Source organism: Hemitrygon akajei, chromosome 27 (genome assembly GCF_048418815.1).
Source record: "Hemitrygon akajei chromosome 27, sHemAka1.3, whole genome shotgun sequence".
Lineage (NCBI taxonomy): Eukaryota > Metazoa > Chordata > Chondrichthyes > Myliobatiformes > Dasyatidae > Hemitrygon > Hemitrygon akajei.
Window position 1 is genome coordinate 43,926,994 of NC_133150.1, and position 19,334 is coordinate 43,946,327.

At 42.4% G+C, this 19,334-nt stretch overlaps 1 protein-coding gene across 1 annotated transcript in view; it reads right to left on the minus strand.

Moving 5' to 3' along the window:
* Positions 1 to 19,334, minus strand: part of LOC140717317 (cathepsin E-like) — a 44,045-nt gene continuing 24,711 nt past the window's right edge. The window contains exons 7-9 of the mRNA XM_073030790.1: positions 6,692 to 6,836; positions 2,870 to 2,968; positions 1 to 1,205 (exon numbers count right to left, since the gene is read on the minus strand). Of these exons, the coding sequence (XP_072886891.1) occupies positions 1,041 to 1,205; positions 2,870 to 2,968; positions 6,692 to 6,836 (409 nt within the window). The 3' untranslated portion in view covers positions 1 to 1,040. The remainder of the gene's footprint in view (positions 1,206 to 2,869; positions 2,969 to 6,691; positions 6,837 to 19,334) is intronic.

The following is a 19,334-nucleotide window of genomic DNA, read 5'->3' on the forward strand; positions in this document are numbered from 1 at the left end:
TCAGATTTAATATATAATGTTTATTTCGAATATACTCAGGAAGTTACAAAAGAGCCTGGGGATATCATTGTGAATGATTCATTGCACTGAGGCAGACTTCCACACAGATTAGAGAGAGAGCAAGCGGACAGGGTTCCTGTTCAACGTTACATCCGGGAGGAATTCCTCCAACAGCCCAGGACTCCCTTCATGCTGTACCAGATCATCGTTCGAAATTCTGCACTTAAGTCTCTGGGTGAGACTTGAACCCATAACCATTCTGACTCATATGTGACTGAGCCACAACCTTGCAGAGCAGTCCTAAAGTCATAGAGCTATCCAGCACAGAAACAGGCCCTTCGGCCCAACGCACTTATTCTAACCATGTTGTCAAACTGAGTTAGATCCATTTGCCTGCAGTTGGCCTATATCCCTCTAAACTTTTCTATGTCTCTTTTAAAAGGTTTTTATATGGTTGGTTAAAGGGTCATTGCTAGGACTGTTTAAAAGCCCCCATTACCAAGGTTTCTCCGATATTGACAGGCATAATTGTTGCCTGACATTATTTCAACAAAACTCCAGCTTTGTTACCGTCTTAAATCCAAAGGTTTGTGGCATTAGGTTTAAACACTGCAGTACAGGATTGCAGAAGATTTACAGATTGATACAACACGGTAACAGGCCCTTCGGCCCAACTTCTTCATGCTGACCATGGTCCCACCAAACTAGTCCTACCTGCTTCTTTTGGCCCATATTCCCATAAACACCTCTTATCCATTGCTTAACTAAAAATAGCCTTTGCTAGAAGCTCCTTGCCAAGAAAAATCATGGTCATAGAAAGACCAAGATCGCCCACACCATACGACACAGCACACAACGAGAAAACAGTAGACGTTTCCATTAAATGTCTGAGGATAGAAAATTTCTAAAGTCATTTTGAAAAATAGAAAGCCATAACAGATCAGGTTCCCATCAACCAATCAACTGTGTAACTATATTCCTCTGGCTGAGGAAGTGATGCAAAACAAGACAGTGGTAATAAGCCTGATTCCGACTCATCATCATGCTGATTTAGCCAATCCCACTTGGTTATTTCCTCTGTCGAATACGGCATAATAATATCCAATGAAGACATCTCCAAGGATCCACAATGGTCCAGCAGGGGGAGGAATGTCCATGCTTTGGAATCCACTGTTGCATTGCAGCTCTCCCCAAGGATTCTCATACTGCACATGGGATAGACTGGGTTAATGAGTCATACTTAGCCACAAGGTTGTATTTCAAATAAATTTAATACGCAGGACATGGAAAAATTCAACCCAGGCATCAACCACCCAAGCTACACATTTTTCCAAATTATTTCCCGTATACTGTGACAGTGCAGCACTGGGCAGGTCATTTGGTGCACAATGTTGTGCCAATCTTAATGCCAATTTATACTGAATATCCTCGTCCTGTGTACTATCCTCCTACGGCAAGTTCTCATAGGCATTGCTGATCCTATGACCAGCCAATCCGGTTTTAATGAATTACTTTGTATTTGATGGACCAACGTGGCCAGGAATGAACTGATTCTTTCACTGATTTGTTCGTGTCCGCCGGACAGAGGAAAGAGGAAGATGAAAGAAGCTGGTAGAAGATTTCAGTGGGTCAAACAGTTAGGGGTCAGTTTGTGTGGCAGGAAATGGCCAGGCACAGTTTCAGGACCGGACTGGCAGAGTAGTGGGGAGGTGGCCAGTATCGAGTGGTGAAGGGTAGCGTGGATGGGTGGGGGGGACAAGAGCAACAGGTGATTGGTGGATCCAGGTGAGGAGTGGTTGATTGATAGATAGAGTCAGGGTGAAAACTGTGACAGAGGCTGCCTTCAGTTTCTGCAACAGACAGTTTGTTCATCTGCAGCTTATAGGAATTGTACCTTTGTTTGTGTTTTAGAAATCATTTGTAATTTGGAAATCTTTTATAAGATAGAAAACTCCTGTGAGTTTTAAATGTGTTTTAAGACTCTTATTTAAAGTTAAATACATATGACTAAAAATAAATGAACTGTGTTTAATCTACTTTATTAGCTGGAAGTATTGCCTCCTTGGTAGGGAGGGGGACCCACTGTTCAGATAGTGGGTATTAGCAGCTACACTCATAATGGAGGATAAACAGGGAACTGAACTCGTCTTTGAAGAATTGATGACGACAGTGTAACCACCTTTTGGTGAGTGTACCTACAGTTGTCTCTGAAAGATATGGCTTAAGATCTTCATTTGAGTTTAGAACTTTGCAGTCAGAAAACCCAAAACCATCACAAATTCCCACTGGCTATAAAAAGCTTGTATGTTCTCCCTGTGACCGCATAGGTTTCCTCCTGTTGTTCCGGTTTCTTCCCACATTTCAAAAAAAAAAGATGTACGAGCTAGGGTTAGTAAATTGTGGGCATGCTATGTTGGCATTGGAAGCATGGCAGCAGCTACCCCCAGCACATCACAGGTGATGACACAAACGACACATTTCACATGCTTATTTATTTTTTTAGATCTTTACCAATACATGACCGGATCTGATTCAGGCAGAGAAAGTGGGTCAGCCGAAGCTGCAGATTTTGTGTCTAGAGCAGGGGGTTCCCAACCTGGGGTCCACAGATTCCTCGGTTAATGGTAGGGGTCCATGGCATAAAGAAAGTTAGGAATTCTTGCTCTAGAAGGAGACCTTGAGCCTAGATGGAAGATGAAGTGATTTTGCTCAAGTTTGCTATGGGCCTCAATATTAAATCAATTTACATGTGTTGTTTTCCTCTGCACTGGCACTTGTGTAGTACTGCTAACGTTCTATACAATATTACAACTCCAATTCTCTGTTGAGTCAAAGAGGTCACTCTTCTTGGCAGGAAACATGCACCTACCTGAAGTACGTAGGCCTCAGGAGGAAGGGCATACTCAACTCCTCCTATTATGAAGGTCACATCAGGCATGCTGGACAAACTGCCACAATCAATGGCCATCTGCGAAAACACAACAATGGTTAGAGACTATATCTGTAGTGCTCCATACCCTGCAATACATCTGCTTATCCAAACTTCTCTTAAATGGTGCAATTGGTCCCTTATCTACGACTTCTGCAGGCAACTCGTTCCACACTCTCATCACTCCGTGTTAAGAAGTTACTCCTCGGGTTCCCTTTTTCAACACAAGCCTATGACATCATCTCTCGTTTCACCCACCCAAAGGGGGAAAATGCCTGATGTATTCACCCCATCTGTACCCCACATGAATGTGTTTATCTCCATGAGATCTCCCCTTATTATTATGCACTCTAGGGAATAAAGTCCTAACCTATTCAACCTTTACCTGTAACTGTGGTCCTCAAGTCCTGGTAGCATGCTTGTAACTTCTCTATGTACTCCCTCAAACCTATCGATGACCTTTACTCTCACACAGTCAACCATGACATGGTGCTCTAACATGTCATGGTATGATTTGGAAGCTGGACGGAAATTCCTAAAGCAGATGACGGACTACATCTCACCGAGCAGGGGACTGAACATTACATGTATAACTGGTAAGGAATGGATCACACATGGGGAAGCAGGTGCAGAGTTTTTCACAAATGTGAAATACACTTAGTGGCCACTTTAGTAGATAGAGGAGCGTTCGTAATAAAGTAGCCACACAGTGGAAGCTGGTGTAATCTGCTGCTGCTGTTGCCCATCCCCTTCCAGGTTCCATGTCCTGTGCATTCAGAGATGTTCTTCTGCACACCACTGTTGTGATGCATGGTTATTTGAGTTATTGTCGCCTTCCTACCAGTCCACCCATTCTCTGATCTCTCTCGTTAAGGCGTTTCCACCCACAGAACAGCTCTTCACTTGTTTTTTTTGTTTCTTGCACCATCCTCTGTAAACTCTAGATTCTGCTGTGCGTGAAAATCACAGAAGATCAGCAGTTTCTGAGCTACTCAAACCACCCCATCTGGCACCAACATTCCACGGTCAAAGTCACTTAGATCATATTTCTTGTCCATTCTGATGTTTGGTCTGAACAACAACTGAATGCCTTGGCTTGCTTTTATGCATTGCTGCCACAGGCTGATGAGATATTTGCATTAACTCAAATATAGGAGCGTGCCTTACGAGAATAGGTTGAGTGAACTCGGCCTTTCCTCCTTGGAGCAACAGAGGATGAAGGGTGACTTGATAGGGGTGTATAAGATGATGAGAGGCATTGATCGTGTGGACAGTCAGAGGCTTTTTCCCAGGGCTGAAATGGTTGCCACAAGAGGACACGGGTTTAAGGTGCTGGGGAGTAGGTACAGAGGAGATGTCAGTTTTTTACTCAGAGAGTGGTGAGTGCATGGAATGGGCTGCTGGCAACGGTGGTGGAGGCGGATACGATAGGGTCTTTTAAGAGACTCCTGGATAGGTACATGGAACTTAGAAAAATAGAGGGCTATGGGTAAGCCTAGTAACTTATAAGGTTGGGACATGTTCGCACAATTTTGTGAGCTGAAGGGCCTGTATTGTGCTGTAGGTTTTCTATGTTTCTATGTATACCTAATAAAGTGACCACTGAGTGTATATACAGCCATCTGGAATATCCTCAGTTACTTCACAGATAATTAACACAGAATTGTATTAACTTGTCTCATATTGAATCAAGCAGGTTTCAATTCTACTTCCCATTGCCATTCGGACATCAGTCCATGGCCTCCTCCACTGCCATGATGAGGCCACACTCATGTTGATGAGCAACATCTTATATTCTGTCTCAGTAGACTCCAATCCTGATGGCATGAGCATCAATTTCTCTGACTTCCAGTAATTAACCCCCCCCCCACCATTCCCCATTCCTGTTTCCCTCACTTTATCCCCATACCTGCCCATCACCTCCCTCTGGTGCTCCTCCCCCTTCCCTTTCTTCCATGGTCTTCTGTTCCCTCCTATCAGATTCCCCCTTCTCCAGTCCTTTACCTCTTTCACCAATGAACTTTCTAGCTCTTTACCCCTTCCTCTCTCCCGGTTTCACCTATCACCTGCCATCTTGTACTTCTTCCATCCCTTTATTCTGACTTCTCCCCTTCCTTTCCAGTCCTGAAGAAGGGTCTCGGCCCAAAATATCGACTGTACTCTTCTCCATAGATGATGCCTGGCCTGCTGAGTTCCTCCAGCATTTTGTGTGCGTTGCATCAAACAATATTTTATCTTCCTCAACAGAGACCTTGAAGAAGGGTCTTCTTCTTAGTCCATCACTCTTAATGGTGCATTGGCCATTGACACCAGCTCACCAGAGTTCTCTGTCCTGGGCCAGTACATCATAATGTCCCCAGGTGCAGCCAATCCTCAGAGATCCTCCTCTCCCAGGGACAAGGTCTTTGGAGCTTCCGGTTACATTTCCGTAGCTCTGGGTTTTAACGGGATGGGGTTGCTAGCCCCATGCTCGACCCTCATCCTTTTGCAGCCAGGTTTGGGACCATCCATGGCTGAGTTCTTGGAGGTATCTAGCTGGTGTTTGGTCTGGACAGATTTGATCACATTTAATATTTCATTGTGACAGAGATGGAGGCTTTTTGGCCCTTTGGACCTCAGAACAATCTCAGTCTATCCCATTTATAGGAAGGGTGTCATTAAACTGGAGAGGGTGCAGAAAAGATTCACTGGGATGGTTCTGGGACTGGGCAGCTTTAGTTATAAGGAAAGGCTAAATCGGCAGGGACGATTTTCCCTGCAACAAAGGAGGCTGAAGTGTCACCTGATAAAGGTAAATAAAATCATAAGGTGGATGGTCACAGTCTTATTCCACGAGTCTAAAACTAGTGGGAATAAGCTTTGAGAAGAGACGGGAATTATTTAAAAGGAAACTGAGGGACAACTTTTTTTACACAGTGTATACGGAATTAGCTACCACAGGATATAGTATTGGCAGATTCAATTAAAATGTTTAAGACATTCGGAAGTGTGCACGGAGAGGAAATGATTTGAGAAATGTGGGGATACAGCCCAGTCCATCGCAGACAAAGCCCTTCCCATCACTAAGCAGATCTACAAGGAGCACTGTCATAAGAAAGCAGTATCCAAGGACCCCACCACCACCCAGGTCATGCTCTCTTCTTGCTGCTGTCTTCAGGAAGAAGGTACAGGAGGCCTCAGGGCTCATACCGCTAGTTTCAGGTGCAGTTATTACCCCTCAACCATCAGGCTCCTGGAACAAAGGGGATAACTTCACTTGCCCCATCTTTAAAATGTTCCCATAGCTAATAGGCTCACTTTCAAGGACTCTTCATCTCATGTTCTTGATATTTATTGCTTATTTATTAGTATTATTATTACTTCTTTTTCTGTTTGCTCAGATTGTTGTCTTCTGCACACCGATTGAACCCACAAATTGGGCAGTCTTTCGCTGGTTATTATTCTACAGATTTATTGAGTGTTCTCATAAGAAAATGAATCTCAGGGTTGTATAGGATGACATACACGTACTTTGATAATAAAATTTACTTTAAACTTTGAGATCAGGCATTGGTAGATGGGATTTGTATGGATGGAGACCTGATCAGGACAGGCATGGTAGGCCAAAGGACTGCGGCTCCTCAACACAATGACTGTAGCAATAAAGGGAGTTAACTTTCCTACATATTTCTCTCCAGCAGATAGCTCTCGGATTTAAAAAGGAGACAAGAGCAAGGTTATCGTCACAACAAGAATCCAGAAATGGTTTTGGTTTCAGCGTACCTCTCCTTCGCCACTAGACATGGCCCCGATGCTGCTCTGTATCACACTGATGCTCGTGGTTGGGCCACTGAGGAGGGAGGTCCCAGTGTCCACAATGGCTTTGCACCCATTTTCACAGGCTACAATGTTGCCTCCAACTTGCACACTGAAAAATTTGAGAGCATGAGAATGAGAATTAGGCGCAGGAATAAACAGCTCTCTTCCATAGCATTCCAGCTCATCTGTTTCAGGGCTTGTGTTCCACATTATCTTGTCCAAAATTTATTCAGTGCACAACATTCCCACAAATAGATTACTGGGTCAATATCAACTGGCAGATTCTGGTAGTGTCATGTGCTGGGAACCAGAGAGTGTTGGGCTCTGAGGTCTTTTAGAACACCTGAATTAGCTAATTGTTGTTTAATGAGAGTAATTATTCATTTAGAGTCCCTCATGATTTTTCTTAAGTGCCTCACTCTTTATATTATGGTTTCCTGGTGCTTTCCAGTTAAACTTGAGATACCTCCTTATTCTTCTGAATTCCAGTGAGTACAGGCCCAGAGCCATCAAACAGTCATCATATGAGAAGCCTTTCAATCCCAGAATCATTTTTGTATACCTCCTTTGAACCCCCTCCAATTTCTTAGATAAAGGGCCCAAAACTGCTCACAATACTCTATTTGAGGCCTCACCATTGCCTTATGAAGTCTCAATATTACATCCTTGCTTTTATATTCTAGTCCTCTTGAAATGAATGCTAACATTGCATTTGCCTTCTTCACCACCAACTCAACCTACAAATTAACCTTAAGTGGATCCTACATGAGGACTCCCAAATCCCTTTGCACCTCAGATTTTTGAAATTCTCTCCATTTAGAAAATAATCTATGCTTTTATTTCTTCTACCAATGTGCATAACCGTACACTTCCAGACACGGTATTCAACCTGCCACCTCTTTGCCCATTCTCCTAACCTGTCTAAGTCTTTCTGTAGCATCACTGCTTCCTCAAAACTACCTGCCCCTCCACCTATCTTTGTATCATCTGCAAACCTGGCCACAAAGCCATCAATTCCATCATCCAAATCATTGACATATAACATGAAAAGAATCGATCCCAGCACAGACCCCTGTGGAACACCACTAGTCACTGACAAACAACCAGAAAAGGCTCACTTTGTTCCTAATCTTTGCCTCCTGCTAATCAGCCACTGCTTTATCCGTACTAGAATCTTTCCCGTAATACCATGGGCTCTTAACTTGTTAAGCAGCCTCTAGAGTGGCACCTTGTCAAAGACCTTCTGAAATCCAAGTACACAACATCAACTGAATCTCCTTCCTCTATCTGGCTTGTTATTTCTTCAAAGAATTCCAGCAAATTTGTCAGGCAAGCTTTTCCTTTGAGAAAACTATGCTGACTATGGCCTATTTTTTCATGTGCCTTCAAGTACCACAAAACCATATCCTTAATAATCAACTCCAACGTCTTCCCAACCACAACTGGCCTATAGTTTCATTTCTTCTGCCTCTCTCCTATCTTGAAGAGTGGAGTGACATTTACAATTTTCCAGTCCTCTGGAGCCAGGCTAAGATCCATCTATTCTGAAAGATCATTACTAATCCCTCCACAATCTCTTCGGCCACCTCTTTCAGAACCCTGGCAGTAGACCATCTAGTCTACGTGACTTATCTACGTTCAGACCTTTCAATTTCCCACGAACCTTCACAATAATAATGGCAGATTCACACACTTCTGTCCCCGGCACTCCTGAAATTCTGCTAGTGTCTTCCACAATGAAGAGTAATGCAAAATACTTATTTTGATTGTCTGTGGTTTCCTTGTCCCCCATTAATACATCTCCAACATCATTTTCCAGCAGTCTGATATCTACTCCCACCTCTCTTTTACAATTTATATATCTGAGAAACTTTTGGTATCCTCTTTTATATAATTGACTAACTTACCTTTGTATTCCATTTTTACCTTCTTTAAAACATTTTTAGAAACATGGAAAACCTACAGAACTATACAGGCCCTTTGGCCCACAAAGTTGTGCTAAACATGTCCCTACCTTAGAAATTACTAGGCTTACCTATAGCCCTCTATTTTACTAAGCTCTATGTACCTATCTAAAAGCCTCTTAAAAGATTCTGTCATATCCACCTCCACCACCATTACCAGCAGCCCATTCCACTCACTCACCACTCTCTCAGTAAAAAACTTACCCCTGACATCTCCTCTGTACGTACTCCCCAGCACCTTAAACCTGTGTCCTTTTGTTGCAACCATTTCAGCCCTGGGAAAAAGCCTCTGACTATCCACACGATCAATGCCTCTCATCATCTTGTACACCTCTATCAGGTCACCTCTCATCCTCCTTCACTCCAAGGAGAAATAGTTGCCCTTTGTTGGTTTTTAAAAGATTCCCAATCCTCTAACTTCCCACTAATTTTTGGTCTATTATATGCCCTCTCTTTGGCTTTTATGTGAGCTTTGACTTCCCTTGTCAGCCACGGTTGTGTCACCCTGCCTTTAGAATACTTCTTCCTCTTTGGGGTGTATGTATCCTGCGCCTTCTGAATTGCTCCCAGAAATTCCAGCCATTGCTGTTCTGCCATCATCCCTGCCAGTGTTCTTTTCCAATTTTGGCTAGCTCCTCTGTAATTTATGTCCATGTTATTCCCTTTACCCCACTGTGATACTGATACATCTGACTTTAGCTTCTCCATCTCCAATTGCAGGGAGTATTTAATCACATTATGTTCACTGGCTCCTAAGGGTTCCTTTACCTTTAGCTCGCGAATCAATTCTGGCTCATTGCACAAAACAGTTCTGGCTCATCTATTCAGCTAGAATAGCTGAACTTGTGGGCTCAACCACTAGCTGCTCTAAAAAGCCATCTCATAGGCATTCTACAAATTCCCCCTTTGGGACCCAGCATCAACTTGATTTTCCCCACCTACCTGACTATTGTAACATTGCCTTGTTGACATACATTTTCTACCTCCGATTGTAATTTGTAGACCACACCTTCACAACTGTTTGGATGTCCGTAGATAACTCCCATCAGGGTCTTTTTACTCTTGCAGTTTCTTGGCTCTACTCACAATGATTCTACACTTTCCAATCCCATGTCGCCTCTTTCTGATTTGATTTCATTTTTAACCAACAGAGCCACCCTACCCTTTCAGCCTACCTGCCTGTCCTTTCCACACAATGTGTATCCTTGGACATTAAGCTCCCAGCTATAATCTTCTCTCAGCCACGATTCACTGATGCGCACAATGTCATACATGCCTGTTACAGTACGTACCTGACCACACCAGCCACTGATGCTTAGATGCTCCAATTCTCTGGAGTGTGGCAAGTTGGCACGGTCCCTTTCAAGATTCTGGTCCGCTCTGCTTATTGGCGTCCATGTTTTAGTGCCAAGATTTCGATATTTAAAGAGCAACTGAATTCAGGTTCGGTACTCAACCATCAGCTCAACTTTGGTCCAGTCCGTGATTGCGCTTAGGATTTCTGTGTCACTTGGATTCCTATGTAGTCTCGTCAGGTTCTCAAGAGCCCTGTTCTCGTCTCAGTCCCAAAGGCATGTCTCGATTCTGGTTTTGGATATTCCCAGCACTCCTTACCATCCTCGCCTATGCCTCTTGTCACATGTGCCAATCTGTAACTGTGCTACCAGCTCATCTAATCATATTCCGTATACTGCGTGCATTCAAATGTAACACCTTCAATCTGTCTTCATCACCCTTTTTGATTTTATCCCCTTTTACATTGCAACTCCTCCTGTTCATTGCAATTTTCCCCTGTCATCAGCCGCTCCCTGTTAGTAGTCTGGCTACACACTACCTCGGTTTGTAAACCAACTACCCCATCCTCTGCCCTATCACTCCGGCTCCCATCCCCCTGCCAAATTAGTTTAAACCCTCCTGAACAGCTCTAGCAAACCTGCCCACAGGAATATTGGTCCCGCTCAGGTTCAGGTGTAACCCGTCCCTTTTGCACAGGTCATACCTTCCCCAGAAGAGAGCCCAATGATCCAGCAATCTGAAGCCCTGCCCCCTGCACCAGTTCCTCAACCACTCATTCATCCGCCAAATACTTCTATCCTTATCCTCAGAGGCACGTGGCACTGGGAGCAATCTAGAGATTGCTACCCTGGAAGTCCTAGTTTTCAGCTTTCTACCTAGCTCCCTAAAATCTCTCTTCAGGACCTGTTCATCTTTACTACGTATGTCATTGGTGCCAATATGTACCAAGACTTCTAGTTGCTCACCTTCTCCTTTAGAATGCCGTGGATCCAGTCCAAGACATCCCTGACCCTGACACCAGGGAGGCAACATACCATCTGGGTGTCTTTATTGTGTCCACAGCTTCGCGCCTCTACTCCTCCAACTATGGAATCTCCTATCACTCCTCTTCACTTCTCTGCTCTCCTGATCCACAGTGACAGACTCACAGCCAGAGACCCAATCGCTGTGCCCCTTCCCCCAGTAGGTCATCCCCCTCAACAGTATCCAAAGTGAGATACTTATTATTGAGGGGAGCGGCCAGAGGGCTACTCTGCACCGGCTGTCCATTTCCATTCCTTCTCCTGACAGTCATCCAGTTACCTGTCTTCTGCAACCTAGGGGACAACTACCACCCTGTAGCTCCTATCCGTCACCTCCTCAGACTCCTTAATGAGCTGAAGGACATCAAGCCGCAGCTCCAGATCTTTTACACGTTCTCTGAGGAGATGCAGCTTGGTGCATTTGGTTACCCGGGAGCTGGAGATCTTCTAGAATTCTCACATCTTATACAGAGAACAAAGCACTCCCTCTGGAGGTATTCTCACTGCACTAATTGTGTTGGGGACCATATTTTGCTCTTTCTTTCTTCCTTTCTCTCTTTCTATTTTTCACCTTCATCCCTTGATACCCAACACTCTCTGCATCTTATCTATATTCAACAATGGAGAGTCCACGTTGGATTGAATTGGATCATTATTATTGCTCGTGCCAAGACGCAGTGAAAAGCTTTCATCTTGCAAACAGAGCATACCATACAGAAGTATACTGAGGTAGTAGAAATAAAATTGGAGTGCAGAAAGTAACGTTTGAGTTATAGGGAAAGTATAGAGCAAGGCAGGGCATGTAACAAGGTAGCTTGGGAGAATTCATCTACGAGAGCCATTCAATAGCCTGACAACTACAAAGGTTTACAATTTGAGTCATGGAATTTCTCCACATTTCAGCCCTAAGTGATCGATTCTTTATCCTGAATCCGTGCTCTGGATTTTCCACCCATGAGGAAAAGTCTCTCCTGCATCTTGCATGTTTTTTTAATACATTTCAATGAGACTACTTCTCATTCTTCAGAACTCCAGCAAGAGTATGCTTATTCCAGCAAATATAATGCAAATGTAATTCCTACATTGCCATTCGCCGAGCCCCAACCTCCTCTCCATGAATACTGCCTCTGCCTCTCACTAGTTTGGTACAGCTGCCAACATAATCAAAGACCTCACCCACCCTGGACACTCTCTCTTCTCATCCCTCCCATGCAGCAGGAGATACAAAAACAGGAAAGCACAAACTACCAGGCTCAAAAACAGAATGGACCTCTTGCTGGATAAGATAGACTCTTGACCCCATCTTGACCAATTTACCTCATTATGACCTTTCACCTTATTGTCTACCTGAACTTCACTTTCTCTGTAAGTGTAACTTCATTCTGCATTCTATTAATGTTTTCCCTTGTACTACCCAGATGTACAGAGGTGATGAAGTGATCTGTATGGATGGCATGCAAAACAAAGTTCTTCTCTGAACCTCAGTACACATTGGAATAATAAACCAAGTTACAATCTATCAATTTGTTCTGTTTGCTAATATGTTTGACGTTATATTGATATGTTCTTAGTATTATTTATTTAGTATTTTAGTTGTTATTAATAATCTTTTTATATTTGCACAAGTTGTCTTATTTTGCCCATCAGTTGCTTGTCAGTCTTTGAGAACAGTTTTTGCATCGATTCTGTTGCATTTCTCTGTTCTACTGTGAATGCCTGCAAGAAAATGAATCTCAAAGTGGTATGTGGGGACCTTGATAATAAATTTGCTTTGAACTTTGACCTTCAAACATGGCCGTTTTTCTTTCACTTACATTATGTGAGCAAAAGGTCGAGGGATTTTATGCAGGGTCCTCCCCTCTCAGTGTGAAGAGGTAAGAGAGCCCCACCTTGCTGTATTTGCGACGTGCCAGTGGACAGCATTCAGCTGCAAAGCCACGACAAACTCAGGAGAAGGGGGATTGCGGCTGATGGAGTTACTCAGCAGGGTGCTAGCATTGACGATAGACAGAATGGTCTCTTACACTGCTGCAATACGTCAATGCTTTGCTCTCAGAGGTTAAGCAAGCCTTTTGAGAATGAACTTAAAGATGTCCAAGCCCTGGTATTAGAAAGTGAAGGCATTCAATTGAGGCAGTCTGAACCATACCACGGTGACTGTACAGGGCAAGAGATAACACATATCTGTTGGAAATTGAACACTGCTTTGAAAATTCATTATCACCGTTGGAGAAACATACTATCTGAACAGATTCAGGTGGGAAAAGTGACAGAAATGTGGTCTGTGCTACACAAGGTTCATAGCAATAAGCAGAGAGTAGGGTAAACCAAATGAAACTATGGTCTCAAAGGCAGATGATCAAATTTTCCAAAGCATGCATATTCTCACCATGCAGAGGAAGCACGTGTGGACTGTGAACAGAAACAATGTTCACCACATTCGACCTAAAGGACACTGACATAACAAAAGCTAACCACTGTTCTTTGCGATGAAAGTGAATGGCTGACACATGATGCTGAGGTCAAGGCTGGAGATCCGGGCTGAAGATGTAGGTGGGTGAACAGAACAGAGCCAATCTGAAAGTTGCAGCTAAGCACAATAGACAATAGACAGTAGGTGCAGGAATAGGCCATTCAGCCCTTCTAGCCAGCACCGCCATTCACTGTGATCATGGCTAATCATACACAATCAGTACCCCCTTCCTGCCCTCTCCCCATATCCCTTGACCCCGCTATCTATAAGAGTTCTATCTAACTCTCTCTTGAATGCATCCAGTGACTTGACCTCCACTGCCTTCTGGGGCAGAGCATTCCACATATCCACCACTCTCTGGGTGAAAAAGTTTTGCCGCATCTTTGTTCTAAATGGCCTACCCCTTATTCTTAAACTGTGGCCTCTAGTTCTCGACTCACCCATCAGCGGGAACATGTTTCCTGCCTCCAGCGTGTCCAATCCCTTAATAATCTTATATGTTTCAATCAGATCCCCTCTCATCCTTCTAAATGCCAGTGTATACAAGCCCAGTCACTCCAATCTTTCAACATACAACAGTCCCGCCATTCCGGGAATTAACCTTGTGAACCTACGCTGCACTCCCTCAATAGCAAGAATGTCCTTCCTCAAATTTGGAGACCAAAACTGCACACAATACTCCAGGTGTGGTCTCACCAGGGCCCTGTACAGCTGCAGAAGGACCTCTTTACTCCTATACTCAATTCCTCTTGTTATAAAGGCCAGCATGCCATTAGCTTTCTTCACTGCCTGCTGTACCTGCGTGCTTGCTTTCATTGACTGATGTACAAGAACACCTAGATCTTGTTGTACTTCCCCTTTTCCTAACTTGACTCCATTTAGATAGTAATCTGCCTTCCTGTTCTTGCCACCAAAGTGGATAACCTCATATTTATTCACATTAAACTGCATCTGCCATACATTTGCCCACTCACCCAACCTGTCCAAGTCACCCTGCATTCTCATAACATCCTCCTGACATTTCACACTGCCACCCAGCTTTGTGTCATCAGCAAATTTGCTAATGGTACTTTTAATCCCTTCATCTAAATTATTAATGTATATTGTAAACAGCTGCGGTCCCAGCACCGAACCTTGCGGTACCCCACTGGTCACAGCCTGCCATTCCGAAAGGGACCCGTTTCTCAAAGACCACTACTCTTTGTTTCGTGTCAGCCAGCCAATTTTCAATCCATGTCAGTACTCTGCCCCCAATGCCATGTGCCCTAATTTTGCCCACTAATCTCCTATGTGGGACTTTATCAAAAGCTTTCTGGAAATCCAGGTACACTACATCCACTGGCTCTCCCTTGTCCATTTTCATAGTTACATCCTCAAAAAACTCCAGAAGATTAGTCAAGCATGATTTTCCCTTCATAAATCCATGCTGACTTGGACTGATCCTTCTACTGCTATCCAAATGTGTCGTAATTTCCTCTTTTATAATTGACAAAAACCTTTACAAGTAAAAGTGTCGAGGTAACACAGTTGGAGTAGCTGCTAATGAAATACCAAAGACAGGTAAAAACTTTACCAACGGTAATTGCTGAGGGCCACATCATCTTCTCAGTCCGGAGGTACAGAAGCCTGAGGACCCACACCACCAGTTTCAAGAACAGCTACTTCCCTTCACCCATTCTGTTCTTGAACCAACCTGTAAAACCCTAATCTCTACAATTTAGCAACGCCTCGACCACTTCAAACACTGCACTAAACGGATGTTTATTTATATTGCTCTAATTGTGTTCCTTGTTGCAAAATATGTGCATAATTTATGTTTAATTGAAAGTTGTGAATATTCTGTCTCTGATGCTCGTTGCTGTGATGCTGCTGCAAGCAAGTTTTACATTGCACCTGTGCTTATGGCAATTAACTTGACTTTGACCTCAAATTCAGCTTTGATTATCAGGCAAATCATCAGTAAAAAGCCGAATATCTCGTCTTTATTCAGGTCCACTGTGGAACCTTGCTGTGTATAAATTGCCTCTTGCATTTCCTACATTCCAACAGTAGACAAAAAAAATTGTATTAATATAAAGCATTATGGGATGATGTGGGCCTTTAGAAATTCAAATATTTTCTTTTATGTTTTAGTATAGTTTATAGCAATCTGCCTAATACCGCACAGGCACGCGCCTCCCCACATCTATAGGAGGCATTGCCTCAAGAACGTCCATCATCAAAGATTCCCACTATCCAGGCCATGCCACCTTCTCTCAGCTGCCATTGGGGAGGAGGTACATAAGCCTGAAGTCCCACACCACCAGGTTCAATAATCAACATCAGACTCATGTTTAATATCACCTGCATATGTCATGAAATTTGTTGTCTTTGTAGCAGCAGTACAATGCAATACATAAGAATAGACATGATTACAATATTTACGGCAGAGGGGAAGCCATTGCAAGTGAACCAAAACATTATTCTGTTTAAATTGGATACTGGAGCACAAGTAAATGTTCTTGCAGACTCTGAGTTTAATGCATTAAAGCCAAGACCAAAGTTACATCAGACAAATATAAAAGTGGCTGGCTATTCAGGTGCAGACATTCCAGTTAAAGGAACATGTGTGGCAAAAGTATCACACAAAAATATTGAGCACATGCTTTCATTTGTGGTGGTGCCAAAAATGTACAGTCAATACTGGGATTATCTGCCTGTGAGAGACTGAATTTGGTGAAAAGAGTCTTAGTCCTGGACAGTGACACAGAGTCAGAATACAGTGACTGGATGAAAGAGCGAGAGAGAACAGAATTTGATTCCAACGCGGCAAAAGTAAAAGAAGTCATAAAGAAAAATCCCAGACCCATCCCTTTGTTACCAGCATCTGACAAAGCATTGCCACCAAGACCAAACTTGCCAGTACAGTACAATACCGATCTGAAGAGTCACCGATCACAAAGAGTGACAAGAATCAGGATCCAGTTGAAGAAGTGAAAGCACAAGTGAAAGAATTGAGAAGTTTTATTGAAATGCTGAAGTCTCAGCATAAAAAAGAGATTACACAGTTAACGAATGAATTGCGATTTCTTCGCAAAGACCTCAAGAAACAGCCAGCTTCAAAGTTTCAGTTAACTGATGCAGACCAGACGAAGCATGAAAATAACCACGAAACACAAGATCTGTGTGTACCACTTAGAAGGTCTACTCGTGTTCGTAAACCCCAGAGAGACTGATAGAGACATGTTAAATTATACATTGGTTTTGATTAATGTTGCTAATTGTTTTCTTTTTAAGGAAAGGAAGATGTGGTGATATCACGTGTCACGTGTCAGAACATGATCGGACAGAGTTCTGAGCATGCACAGAAATGACAGAAACATCAAGAAGCTTGTATGGTTAAGACGTGGTTGCTGTTTGCTGTTAAATAAAAGATCTAGTTACGTTCTTCCAGAATAGGTTTCTTTAGGAGTAACCCACGGTACGTGTAAAGAACATAACAGCCGCTGACTGTAAGGAGTTTGTATATTCTCCCCGTGACGGCATCAGTTTCGTCCGGGTGCTCCGGTTTCCTCCCACAATCCAAAGATGTACTGGTTGGTAGGTTAATTGTCATATGGAGATAATTGGACAACACAAGGTCACTGGGCCGGATATCTTGCTGTATCTCTAATTAAGTAAAATTTTAAAATAAATTTGATGCTGCTGCAAATAAGTTTTTCATTGCACTTGTACAGACATGTAACTTGTGCATAAGACAATAAACTCAACTTTGATTTTGACGATTAACTCAAAAAGCAGTCTATGAAAGGAACTAGCACCCATCACAACTCTTCTAATCCCAGCCAGTTATTATCTTCGGGAGTACAGAGAGGAAAGGGAAATTCTCTCTGATTTGATGCGAACAACGCATTTCACTGTATGTTTTGATGTTTCAATGTGCACATGACAAATAAATCTTCCTCTTAATCACACACAGGTTATTCACATCAGTTCTGTTTTGGTCATCTAAAACAATGCAGTCAGCAGTCTTAGCTAACAATGGAATTACTCAAACCTTCCCATTTTGGGTTGTTGCAAAATGAAACTACTATTTATGAAATGTTTAGTCAGAATTCACAACGCATTTCCCCAGAAGTTTGATAGACTCAGAGAGTCATAGAACGCTACAGCACAGACACAGGACCTTTGGCCCCTTTAGTCCAAGACGAACTATTAATCTTATAACATGTTTTCGTGATTTGTTTCTGGATGATAGCTTTATGTCCTTTGAACAGCTATCTAATAAATATAATTTACCTAAAACTCATTTTTTTAGATATTTGCAAGTTAGAAATTTTTTGTATAATGAGTTACAGTCTTTTCCGAAACTATGTCCATTGGACATTACGGAAAGAATTTTAGCTCTGAATCCTTGTCAAAAGGGTTTAGTAGCTGTCATTTATAATATGATCATGAAAATACAGCCAGAAGTATCAGAAAAAATTAAGAAGGAAAGGGAAAAAGAACTTCATTGTCTTATATCCACTGAGCAGTGGGAGAAAATTTTACTATTAGTCAATTCCTCTTCTATTTGTGCTAAACATGCCCTAATACAATTTCAGGTTGTACATAGAGCTCACATGTCTAAGGATAAACTTGCTTGATGTTATTCTTATGTTAATCCAACCTGTGACAGATGTCATTCTGATGTTGCTTCATTGATCCATATGTTTTGGAATTGCCCTTGTTTGCAAAATTATTGGAAAGATATTTTCAGTATTATTTCAATAGTTCTGAATATCAATTTCCAACCCCATCCTATTACTGCAATTTTCGGTTTACCAATGGTGGATAATAGTCGTTTATCCTCCTCATCTCGACGAATGATTGCATTTGTTACATTAATGGCTAGAAGATCTATTTTATTGAATTGGAAAGAAATTAATCCTCCAACTATATTTCAGTGGTTTTCTCAAACTATCTCTTGTTTGAGCTTAGAAAAAATTAGAAGTGTTGTTTTTGATCCTTCAGTTAAATTTGAAGAAACTTGGAGACCATTTATTCAACATTTTCATATGAGTTAAATTGTCTTTTCCTAAACCTCACTTTTATTATCCTTAATTATTTGGTTGGAGGTTCGGAGTTATTGGCACTACTGTATATATCTGACATAATGCAATGGCCCATGTTGGTTAGTGTTTTTTTTCCTTCTCTTTTTTTTGGGGTTTTTTTTAATTTCTTTTGTTCATAAATACTGTGAGTTTGGGAGGTTATATATATTGATTATTATATATTTGAATGCCTACTTAAACTATTAACTATGTACTCTCAAACTCTTTGTATTCATGTTTCATTTATGTTTGCTTAAAAATTAATAAAAAGATTTAAAAAGAAAGAAAGAACTATTAATCTGCCTGGTCCCATCACCCTCCATCCAGGATAGAGCCTTCCAAACCCCTCTCGTCCATATTTCTCTTAAATGTTGAGATCAAACTCACATTGACTACTTCCACTGATATCTCGTTCCACACTCTCATCATTCTCTAAAAGAAGACGTTCCTCCTCATATTCACCTCAAACAATTCACCTTTCATCCTTAACCTTTGACTCACCCCATCTCAGTGGGGGGAAGAAAACCTGCTTGCATTTACCCTATCTGGGAGCAAGTGGTGGGTGGTCGTTTGAGTAGCAGGTGCAGATCACATGTCCTGGTTATGCAACCACTGATGCCAGGCAGACAATCTCTGAAGACTATTGATAATGGCTGGGGTCGCCTGTCTTGTAAAAACACTGCTCAGAAGAAGGCGATGACTAACCACTTCTGTAGAAAAATCTGCCAAGAACAATCATGGTCATGGAACCATGATCGCCCACGTCATATGACACAGCAC